This window comes from Thunnus albacares, chromosome 3, assembly GCF_914725855.1.
Source record: "Thunnus albacares chromosome 3, fThuAlb1.1, whole genome shotgun sequence".
Lineage (NCBI taxonomy): Eukaryota > Metazoa > Chordata > Actinopteri > Scombriformes > Scombridae > Thunnus > Thunnus albacares.
Genome location: NC_058108.1, coordinates 37,099,896 through 37,112,657, shown reverse-complemented (window position 1 = coordinate 37,112,657; position 12,762 = coordinate 37,099,896). Strand labels below are relative to the sequence as shown.

General features: G+C 40.8%; 1 protein-coding gene across 2 annotated transcripts in view; it reads right to left on the bottom strand.

Moving 5' to 3' along the window:
* Positions 1-7,443, bottom strand: part of LOC122975129 (protein jagged-1a-like) — a 33,649-nt gene extending 26,206 nt beyond the window's left edge. For both annotated transcript variants that reach the window (XM_044343367.1, XM_044343378.1), the window contains exons 1-2: positions 6,664-7,443; positions 4,910-5,212 (exon numbers count right to left, since the gene is read on the bottom strand). In XM_044343367.1, coding sequence (XP_044199302.1) covers positions 4,910-5,212; positions 6,664-6,750 — 390 coding nt within the window. In that variant the 5' untranslated portion in view covers positions 6,751-7,443. The remainder of the gene's footprint in view (positions 1-4,909; positions 5,213-6,663) is intronic.
* Positions 7,444-12,762: the final 5,319 nt, after the last annotated feature.

Sequence of the window (12,762 nt, the reverse complement as noted above, 5' to 3'; positions counted from 1 at the left end):
ATAGTTGAATAATCCACAAACTCTGATGTACGGGACTATAATTCTAGCACCATATCATCACAGTTACCCTGGTTACCCTGGTTACCCTGGTTACCAATGCTCATGTGGTGTCACTGCCGTCATTATTAATAAAATATGAACCATTATTTAAACGATATCGTGCCTCCTCTCATCTCTGTGTCGGTCGGCTTTGAGTGAAGCTGTTCACAACGACTATAAACATATTTGATTTGTGACGTATTCGGGCTGCATGTTGTAAGAACCGGTTCTGATCAACTATAAATCATCATTAACAGACGTCAGCAGGCGTCCTGACTCCCTGCAGGGAACAGAGGGTTTGTTCACTATGTTATGTAATATAGTTACAATGAACTGTTGTTGGATATTAACATTTTTTAAAATAAAAAGGATCCAAATATTCTTTTCTTTCCTTTTTTTTTCTGCTGTACTGAAATCGTACGAACTGTGAACCCAAACCCAGTGTACGGTTACACTTCATCACTGGTTCTCAAAGTGACTGACGATCATCTTCAGCGTCAATTAATCTGCTTATTATTCTCTCATCTATAAAGACAGAACTCAAGAGCTGCAGGAAGCATCTTCATGTCTTGTTTTGTCTGATCAACATGTCATTTATGACAAAGAAAAGCTTCAAATCCTCAAATATTTGACATTTGAAATGATCAATCGATTATCAAAATAGTTGCAGGTTAATTTTCTGATCAATTAGGAAACCTGTAAGATCCATTCATCATAAGTTGACAGTATGGCGGGAAGGAAAGCAGCGGGTCGACCGGTGGATCCACATCTGGACATCTGGAGTTCTGACGTCCCAGCAGGCCGTTCTGTTCCCTCTCATCCCATAATTCACTGGGGCAGTTATCAGCTGGAAAAATGCCGACATGCTTCGCTCCACCTCGTCTCCCTCCTCGCTCTTTAAAATCTTAAAGATGGCCCCCAGACGTGTTTTTAAGACATAAAAATACTCTACTTTGAATCATGATTTGTGTCTGTTGTGGATTTTCACAACAAAACGTTCCATCGACTAGTTCAAAGTTATTCAAACGTCGTCTCCTCCTTCATTAAAAATCTCTGTGAATCTGTAAATATTGTTAATTCCTAAAGTTTTCCTGCTGGACACCAGATGTCTCCTGCTTCACTGGAAAGTCAGTGTTTGAGCTCTGGAGGCTTCAAGCTTCCACAGTTACATACTGGACCCTGATTGGCTCTGAACTAGCTGTGATGTCATAAATCCTGCAGGTACGTCCAGGTGTTGAAACTTTTCCTCCTTCAGCAGATGAATGAAAACAAACTCTGAACAGAGAAGAAGAACAAACATCATGGAGTCAAACCTGTGATGAACAGAAGACGACAGAGGAGGCGGTTGGACGGACCAATCTGTGGCCTCCATCATCCTTTGGTTTGACGTTCAAGATCTCGCTAATTAAATTAAGGCTGCAACTAATCATTACTTTCATTCATCCATTAATAGTTTGGTCTATAAAACATCAGAAAACAGTGAAAAATGTCTTTAACAATAACAGAGCACAAGATGAGTCCTTCAAATGTCTTCTTTCCTCCAGTGTACACCCCAAAATAACTATAACTTAAGACCAATAAGAGCATTTAAGAAGCTGGAACCATCATATGTTTGCAGCTCTACTCTAAATGTTAATGATTATTCAGTATTTGCTGGTTTTGTGTTCATTTTGGCAGCTTCTGGCCTCCGTACACAGAAGCTAAGGGGTTAATTAACGAGCAGATAAAGTTGTAAGTTTGCCTGAAAACTACTTCTAGAGACACTAGCAGCAGCAGGACTGTAAGGACCACGTCAGCTGACTGAAATCTCTCAACAGCTATTGGACGGTCGGTTCATGTGTTCATCTTCCTCTCAGGATGAATCGTTTCTTCTTGATACTTGAACCTTCCATAGATGAGACGAAAATGTCTATAGAGATCTTTTAACTTTTCACACAAGAACTGATCCGGACTGAAAACAGGAAGTGTGACAAACTCTCAGAAAACACACACAATTCTGTTTATATTAATTATTTAAAGTTGAATAATGTATTCCTGGTGGCTCATTTGTTTTTATTTACCAAAAAACTTCATTTCAGACTCTAAGCAGTCATCCATCCAGCAGCCTTTCAGTGTGTGTGTGTGTGTGTGTGTGTGTGTGTTTTCGGGGTGGTCTGAATAAGACAACATCATCTGTTCCAACACAAACCGCAGCAGAGCAGAAAACCACCGACACACATCAAAACCTTACAAATATCTTCCAACTGCAACCCCGCTGGTGACGGAGCCAGAGAACGCTCGTCACCTTTTTACTGCCGAAGGCTGAACCACCTTCGCTCCAGGTGTGGACACGGTGACCTCATCGCTGACCCCGCCCACCCCCCAGCAGCGTCCCATGAGCCCCCCCCCCCCCCCGGCTTCCTGTAGAAAACCTGCTAATATAAACCACCAGACGGAGACGGAGGGAGGAAAAGATGGAACAAATACGACGACAGTGACCTGAAAAAAGACTTTAAAGCTCTGTGAGTGAGTCACATGTAAAAACTACTGAAAAACACTAAAGAGGAGGAGGAGGAGGAGGAGGAGGAGGAGGAGGAGGGTGGAGGTGAACGGCGGAGTCTCGGCTGAGCTCCTGCCGGTTTGGCAGGACTTTACACACCCAGTGAACGACCGTCTCAGTTCTAATAAACACGACTGACGCACACATAGAGGCTGTTTTGGTTGCTGCTGCCAGTTTAGACAAAAAAAAAAAAAAAAAAAAAAGAAGGGAACAACAACAACAACAGAAACCTCATCCTGCCCCGACGACCATGACGGCTTCATTTAACACGCCAGTTACCAGGGTCAACAACAGTAGGGAATGTCCTGCAGCCGGCGGAGCAGCGACGCCAACAACAGCCCTTTATCCTCCCGCCACGCTGGAGAGACAACTATGACAACAACAACAACCGAAGAAGAAGGAAGAAGACGACAACAATCATCTGCCCGCCGGCGTTTGTCCTCCTCCTCCGAGGAAAAACCACAAACCTCAGCTGTGTCTGCCGGGACCCACAGAGAGTCAACACTGACACCAGATATAGTCATGAAGAGACGCTCCACTCGGACCCAGAATATCGATACACAAAGAATCATTAAAGTCCAAGAACACACATCGACTGCACGACACACACACACCAAAGAAACCAATAAAACCAATAAATAGTTAATAAATCCAAATATGTAAAGGTTTAAAGTGTGTGAATTAAATCTTATAGAATATGATACTAGAGGGGTTTTTTTGAGGAACATTAGTGATGTCTTAAAAATATTTGTCACTCCACTTATTATTCTTTGTCGCTTGTCTCACTTGGATTTGGGAGATAATCATACTCACAGTTTTGGACCTACAGCTCCCATAATGCTTTGGGGGATGTATTTTGGGGGGATGTAAGCAGGAAGTATAACGTTGAGGATGATTCTCTGGATGTTCTGCAGTTATAAGAAGCGTCTTTTGTCTGTGATTTTCGAGCAGATTTATGGAGGTTCATTCAGGAAGCAGATTAAGAGATGATGATGATGATGATTATCTTCAGGAAGTCTGAGTCACACTGAGTCTATAAAACGTGTATCGTGTGTGTGTGTGTGTGTGTGTGTGTGTGTGTGTGTGTTCTCCTGGAGAGGAAGCTCACAGTTTGAAAACCTCTTTGAACCTCCATATACAACCACCTGATGACATATAGCTCATGTGATGACATCAAAATCATCTCCATGGCAACTGAGTCAAACCACCAGCCGTGTTTTGCTGCCTCTTTGCAAGTCAAAGGTTTAGTTTTCATTTAAAAGGACCAGTTCCCAGTGTTCCCAGTGTTCCCAGTGTGTTAAACCAGCAGTCAGGTATCTGTAATTATCCCTCCTGTTCATACTGGATATTAAAAGATCCTTCAAATGTGCTTTCAATGCATTTAAAAGTCTGTGTGAAGCTTCTATTCAGCTTCAGTCTGAGTTAGTCATATCAAGTGGATATCTGACACATTTACAGTCTGTGTGTTTCCTCGGACAGTGTTTCCCTGTTGAGCTGCAACCCAGTCGCCAGAAGAAAACGTCGGAATGTTTCTGCAAACCACAGAAACGTTGAATATATACGTTTCAACACGTGAAATACGCAGCATATCAACATTTCTACCCGTTGAATAATGATGTTTTATGGTGTGACAACGCTGTGGTTAAGGTCTGGTTAGGTTTAGGCACAAAGACCATGTGGTTAGGGTTAGAGAAAGATCATGGTTTGGGTTAAAAAAATGTCTCGCTAAAAACATCCACTTTTGTCGGTTGAAACAGGAAGCGGACATTGGTTTCGGTGTCAGTTTCAAAGTGGTCTTGAACCGTGCTCTCTGCTGCCCCTCCTCCTATATAGATCACATGTGAACTACGTCACTTTAGAAATGTTGAGATGCTGTATTTCATGTGTTGAAACGTACAGCGCCGACGTTTTATTCTGGCGACCAGGCTGTTGAGCTGCAGTGGAAGTAAAGTAACAAAAAGAGGAACTTTGGCACTAAAAAGACTGTAACGTTGAAAGATATCTACTTGATTTGACTCATTTGGACGCTGAAGCTTCATATTAGCTTCAGACTGTGGATTTTGTCCTCCATCACTTCCATTGTAAGGTCATTATGAAGGGATCTTCTAATGGTCAGTATGAACAGGAGGAATGATTACAGCTTTAATGTTCATTTGAGCTCCTGAATGTTGGTTTAAGACACAGTTGAACAGTTGTGAAGTCGTCCTTTAAGCTAATTGTGGATTTACTTGAACTCTGTTGGATCTAAATCTTTCATCCAGGATTTGAACATGTGGTTTGTGACACAACAAGCACCAAAAAAACTTCCATCGTCTAAACTTCTGGACTCACCGGCCACGCGAAGCTGAACGGCAGCACGATCCTGGCTTTGTCGCTCTTGGCGTTGCGTAAAGAAAAGGTATTCCCACCGAGCACGGGCGTGGAGGCGGTGCCGAAGCTGCAGGGCCCGGCCGAGGACACCTTCAGCTGGTACTCCTTCAGACAGACGCGGAAGTAGGTGTCGCATTCGTCCGTCGTGCAGCGCCGATCCGTCGCGTCCCGGGATCCGTCGCAGCAGGCGCCGCTCTGCAGCTGCCCGTTAACGTTCTGCATCGACAAAATCTGAAACTCAAAGTGTCCTGAAGCTGAAGAAACCTGCAGAGAAGAACAACAGTTCAACAGTTACTGGAGGACGTTGAAGCCAAACTTCCTCTTGAAGAAGCTTTAGAGTTCCACATGTTGGTTGTTGCAGCTCCTCGTTGAAGCTTTTAGCATCATTTAGAATGAAGTAACAAAGCAACTAACGATTATTCTCATTATCATTCAACCTGCAGATTGTTTTCTGGTCTTTAAAACACCAGAGAACTCGTCACAATCTGCTAGATCTCAAGGTGACATCATTAAATGTCTTTTATTCTGAAAGTCTGCTATAATGTATAACAAGGACAGGGAATCCTCACATTGGAGAACTTAAAACGATCAATAGTTTGTCTTTAATTGCTTGAAAAGTAACTTGATAATTGTTCACATCATGTATCAAACATCATCTGGTTGCAGCATCTCATGTGAGGATTTGCTGAAGATCTTTGGACACTTGAGAATCTACGTTGGACAAACAACAACAAACAAGTACGTCATTGAAAAAAAAGGATCAACAGATGAATCGTTGCAGCAACGGATGAAAAAGGTCAACATCTTCACCTGGAAGTGAAAGTTCAATGTTATCAGGTGAAAAACTGCTGCAGATTTTGACGAATATGTTTGGTGTCACAGAGTTCAGCTGCTGCAGAGTCAGTGTTCACACACACACACACACACAGCAGGAAACAGCCTGAATCCATCATGTTCGGGACACTTTTACTTTACGACTTCATCGCTCCCTGAAGCAACATCAGACTCACAGAAAAAAAAAACTGCCAGAAAAACTCTTTAAATTCAACAAAACTGGAATAATTCTGACACATGCATCAACAATTAAAGTCCCGACCACAGTTTGCTCTCATGTGATCCAAAACCTGACCAACATTACGGAACCAGAATCTCATTAAAATGTTTTAATAATGTACACAGGTCTTAAAAATAAACTCATTTTTTAACATGAGAGCAGACTGAGGAGTTTTAGTAACATTTGGTTTGAAAAGTAGAAAATTCAGTAAGTTTAAAGCCCTTAAAGTCGTTTATTCACGTAAAAGTTCAAATGTAAAGGATTGTGTTGGTTTAGAGCAAAACTTTCTCAAACTTAGTAGAAATCCAAAGCAAGTTCATCACTTTACATGAATTTAGGACATTAAAAGAACTTCATTCAACCGTTTTATCTCTTGAAAGTTGTTTTTTTTTCAAGGCATATTTCACCATAATATGAATAATTCAATATTTTAAACTTTAAAATGACAAGTTTCAGTTCACTTCTGCAACTTGACACAACTTTACTTCAACTTTAAAGCAGGTAAATGCAGATTAATGAGCTGTCAGCGGGAGGAAGCTGCATATTCTTTATCCAGAACATGAAAGAAAGATTTATTACATGTTTCTGTCTCTTCCTCCACAACTCAAACTAATCCAGCCAAAACCTGAATGACACAAACATCGGCGGGAGTCTGGTGTACCTTGATGCGGGCGGAGAGCAGCAGGAGCTGCAGGCTGAAGGCAGCGGGGAGGAGGAGGAGGAGGACGGGGCTCCGGGTGAGGGTCATACCGGCGGCGGGCTGCTGCCTGGCGGCTCTCGGGGGTTCACTGGAAGTCGGTGCGACCCTCCGCTCCGGGTTTATACTCCTCCGGATGGGACATGCACAAGCTTTTCTTTCCAAAAAAAAAAAAAAAAAGATCCCCACAAAGTCCTGACAGTAAAGACGACGTCCTGCCTCCTTCCTGCACGGAAACCTTTTGTCTGCTATTGTCCTGATTCTCTTTATTATCGTCTCCGCTGAACACGGTCTGGAGCCCGACTGGCTGCAGCTGGAGCCCGGACAGCACTTCAGCGGCCCCGCAGGAGGCTGGGTAATATCCACCGACAGACCCCGCCCACTGATTAATATTCATGAGGTCGGTTTGTTTACAGTGAGTTCACAGGGAGGTGGAGAAGTGCCTTCACACATGGAGGCTAAAAACCCCCAAAACTGACATGAGAGGACTTTAACGTCTGAATGATAATTATACAAACAGACGAAGAAGAAGAAGAAGAAGAAGAAGAAGAAGAAGAAGAAGAAGTCTTACAGGAGTTTACCGTTCAAATAAATATTCAAATGTTTTGCTTCTTTCCCCAATTTTTCTGTAATTTTTCAGTTATGTTGCGGCTTCTTCTTGTATGGTGGCTCTGAAATGTCAAACAACATTCCCCTGAAATGAAAAGAAAAGAAAAAATCCACAAAATCCATAATGTATGGAGTCCCGGAGGTCCCAAATGATTATATATATATATATATATATATATATATATATATATATATATATATTTTTTTTTTTTTTTTTTTTTTTTAAATATTTTAAATTCATTTTTTTTTATAAAATTGGATTATGTTATGCAGAAGCAGATAATTACAAGATCTTTTCTTGTAATTATGAGATAAGGACTCCATTTTGCACTTTGTTTTTTGTGCGTTTGAGATTTTAAAACAATCGTCTTTCAGGACTTCAGGAGCTCTGTAATAACAACTTAACCAACAATATATAACACAAGTTATTGAGATAAAAAAAAGCAAAAAAACAACATCTCATTTTTGAGATGTTTTTGGGCCTCTTAAAAAAAAACACACACACGCAATTAAAATACAATAAAATCGTTGTTTAGTTAATCATTTTCAGATGGTTTATTTTCTGTTTAGTTAATTAATTATGTGAAGAGTTCTGTTTACACTATATGATCAAAAGTATTTATTTTTCTGAGATAAGGAAATAATTGCAACGTTCTGTTTTCTTTCATCAACAACAACAACAAAAAATCAAAAATAAAATAAAGCACTCTTGTGTAACAAGTCATCCACAGATTCCTGCAGCTGCTGTCAAAATAACCACCTGATGATGATGATGATGATGATTCTTTATCTTCTTCCTCTTCCTTTGCCATTTCATGAAATCTTTCACATCACTTTTATAAATACATTTTATTCAGATTTTTCTTTATTCATATTTATGTTTTAGTTTGATGTTTTTTTTCTTGTTATGTTTCTCATTCTGGACTCTGTTGGACTTTATTTCTGCCTCTTATAACGTTTAACCTGAGAGATAGCTGAGCTACATAGAATATTTATATTTTTAAATATTTTATTTCACATCATTTTCTTTTCATGTATTATTTGAGAGGACATAAAGAGAGCACTGTGGAGAGAATGAGACCAAAAATATAGAAAATATTGAACAAAGTTGAAGTGGGAACATACATACAAAATATATTTTAAAACCTACCAGCATCAACAAAAACACATCAAACTGTATAATGTGTGATATGAAATTATAAGAGCTTCTGTAAATTTAAAGCAAAATATGTGGATGTGTGAAACGTGGGTGAGTGGAGGAATGAAAGGAGGCGGTGTGGGAGGGGGGGGCGGGGGGGGGGGGGGGGGGGGGGGGGGGGGGGGGTGCTGGGAGGAGGGGGAGGTGGCTGATGTTTCTTCATGAAATAGAGCCTGAGCGACAGAACAAAGGTGGCCTCCTCTTTATTCTCAAATTAGAGCAGCTGGGCCCTTTTTCCCCTCAAGGAGCCCCATGAATAGATTATTGGACTGCTGTCACTGAAAAAGATACAAAACACCACCCAAACCCCGCCTCCCTCACCCCCACCCCCCACCCTAAACACCAGCCCCAACCCCCCCCCCCCCCCCCCCCACCACCCCCCAACCCCTCCACCCCCCCGCTGCTGTGATCAGACCAGCATGAGACTGACCCCCCCGAAAACACAAGGACCAGACCTGAACCAGGTTTGAGGTTCACAATTGGTTCTATGAACATCAATATTCCCAACAAGTCCTATAAATTAAACAAGCAGATACGGGGTTTGATCATGTGACTCCAGAACGACACATAGGAGCGTTTTCTAACCTGGAGCCTCTATCAGCAGTAATCAGCGGGACCACGGGCGATTCTAGGATCAGACCTTTAGGGGGGCTCAACCCCTAATGAGAATGTGACATACATACATACAGCACTTTGCAACAGTGTTCAACGGCCCTGATAACAATTCATATATTATTATTTTTACATATATGATATTTCAATTTACAACAATAATCCCTTTAATGAATTACTAGTAACATGAGTTTTACACCACAAAATATCCAACCCCTTTCACTCTGGTAAACCTCAATTCAATTACGTACACAATGTTACCTTTAGACGCAACCTAATTAGTTGGGTCGTTTATTGTAGCGTCTGATAATAATGGTTCAGAATGCACAGTCACAGATTTCAATATAATGCACCTGTTTTAGAGACGACTCTCGGTCAGTTAATGAAACCTGAGGCAAAGACTCAGTCATGATGACCAGAACTTTCCAAAGTAAATGTTCAAGTTATAGCAAAGCAGATATGAGGAGAAATGTACAAAACATTGTTTCAGTCTCTGAACTACATGAGGACAGTTCATCATATCTATCAAGCAATGAAAGAAGAATCATACAATACAGATATTGTTAAATCAGGCCATCCCTCCAATCTGTGCACCTGGGCAAGAAGCAAACAGGTAAGAGATAACAATCTGAGACCAAAAACAACTTTGAAGAAGTTCAGTGGCTGCAGTAAGAGAAACAGTGCATAAGTCACATTTTCTGTTCCAATGCTTCAACTGTCCATAAATGTTCTGTAAATATACAATAAAGCTCAATTCTATCAGAATAACAAACATTCTGACTACTTTAACTAAATAATAAAGTGCATCTGTTGGCTCGTTAGCTGACAAGTGTGCAAGCAGACTAACTCAGAGAGCTAACATTAACCAATAATCTCTGAGCTAGCTAGCTTGCTAGCAAACATCGTCATGCTCACACCATGGAACTATAACCAGAGACGCTCTAAGTCTTAAAGCGACTTTCCTATAACTATGAGTCACATAAACAACATTAACTAACTTTAAAAGCACCAGAAAAATGACATTCATGCAAGCAAGCTAGCTCAGAGATGATTTCTAACATTATCCGTTAGCTAGCTAGCTTGTGAGCACACTAATAAAGTTAACGTCTGAAACTACCGCCAGTTAACATTATGGCTCATTCTGAATCGTCAGTGTCAACTGCACAGTAATAACAACCAATTTGACTCAATGTTCTCCGTCTGAACATTCAGCAATCAATATACTTAAAATATGTATGTAAAATATAATAAATAGGTAGAATTAAACATTTTTGTGAGTCCCAGTTGACACACAATCACACACAAAAGCAGAGCCAGAAACACCCATATGTGTCATGTGAAAACCATCTGAATGTGGTGCAACACGTAGAGGAGCTGTTCGTTTTCTATGGGATGTAAATGAAGAATCTCTCAAAGCATTGTGGGATAGATAACAGCAATGAAGGTGAGGGGTCGAAAGCAAGTCCTCAGGAACAGCGCCGGGCTTTGAAGCCAATTTGACATAGCAACCAAACCGTGTAATTATGACGTCACGTGATGCTATTGGGGCCCAAAAAGACTTTTTCCCATAGACTTACACTGTGAAAGAGACATCTGTAAATCAACAGATACATTTTTTTGAGAGTCACAACCCCTGTGAAATGATTAATTTCACTATCAGAATTTGATCCATTCGCTCGGATCACATTTCGAAAGTCTAGAGGAGCCACATGGTTGAATCATTTCATCCCCTTTCAAGTTAGCCGGAGGGCTAACCCGGAAGTTAGCCGTCTCGGCCAGCAGAAGTCTCTAGTGAGCATGCTTCATGGGCGCATGCAGCCCATAGAGTGTACCTGTATGTTTTCACACAGGTAATTTCTTTACAGCAGGAACGGTTTTTTTTTGGCTTCATGTGCCACTGAGCAACTTTCATAGGAATGAATGGGGCACCACCTCCAACGCTGTATCAAGTTCTCTTTAAACATCCATGTTACAACCCTACACGTGCTATTTCTTCTACGTCCTACCTTTGGCTACAACATTCGAGTAAATTTTATTAGGCTGATTTTGGTCTGACTGCAGCTTACTGGTTTGAAGCATGATGAACACCATCAATATACCTAAAATATGTATGTAAAATATCATAAATAGGTAGAATTTGTTGTGAGTCCCAGTGAAAGTGCCCATATGTGAAGATCCACTGAATGTGGTGCAGCGCATAGAGGAGCTGTTCATTTATTATGGGACATAAATGAAGAATCTCTGAAAACATTGTGGGATAGATAGCAGCAATAAAAGTGAGGGGTCAAAAGTTGAAAACTGTAACTTTATGCAAATGAAAGTGAAGTTTGCCTGGAAGCTCCGTACAAGTTTGCCAAAAACTGACTTGCTGTGCTTCGTACAAAATCATGTTAATTGTTGGTGAAAGTCGTAGCTCATTAGCACAAACTTTGCTAATGAGCTATTAGCTAGCTTGCACACTGACACACCCACAGCGATAGTAGTACAGTAGTAGAAGTAAAGTCACCACCACTGAAGCTAAAGACTTCAAGAGAATATGAAGACAACAAGAAGAACCTGTATCTTTGTGTTACTCAGTGACACCAGCCAGGTTTCCATCCAAATGTAGTACAAATTTTGACCAGATATCAAGTAAATCTACAAAAGAAAATGTAGTGAATGTTTGTTTCCATCCACTCCTGTTTTGTGAATATTAGGAGTTTTTGTTGTTTCCAGTCCATTTTAATGTCCATAATTAAAATACAGATAAAAAAAAAAACAAGTAGATGGAAACACCCCTAATATTTGCTTTGAACGACATTCAACCTGCAGGTGTGAGGCCAAGTTGTGCCAATTGTGGCTGAATGCTGACACACTCACTTATCTTCCAGCACTAGTTGAACAAATACGTGCTGCTGCTGGCCCATATTTACCAGATTTGGCAGCCATGAATTGGGATTTTGTGGGTTTGTACCTGGCTGAGAAACAGCTTGTTAGCAGCCACCTTTAGACCAGAGTTGCACCCAGAATCTAACCAGTTAGACGCTTTCAGGAGGGAAAGTGATTGATACTCAGATTTTGGGTGGAGGTTGAATCTTCCAGTAATGACTGACTAAGAATTCCTGTAGGCTCTTAAGTGTAAAACCACCTGTTAGCCTCCCAGTTATCTGTCACTGTTACACTCCTTTCCCACTGTACACCGCTCATATAACCCAGATCTGATAACATTATGAATACACACTGTTCAATGTTGTGAATCATAAAATTTGACTCAGAGCACTGCTGTCTAACTCATTCACACGGGAACTTTTTACTTGATATGTTCATCAGCAACTGTTTTCATATCAGGGTACTTTACAACTCTGGTCGCATTTTGCCCATAATTTATATCAGTAATAATATCATTGGACATTGGATCTGTGAACACCATTGTTTTAATGAGGCTGCGTTAACTGTGGATAACGAAAGCTAACTGCTAAGCTAGGCTAAGCTAGAAGCTAAATAAACAGGACAGCAACAGAGGCTACCAACTAATGCCAATGTTGGGCTAAGCACAGAATAACAACATGAATGAATAAAGAGGTTTATAAACTGAAAATGGCCATTGGCGTCATAGAAAGTGGACCTTTCATTATTCTGTTCCCAGGGACAAGTTATAACTTTAG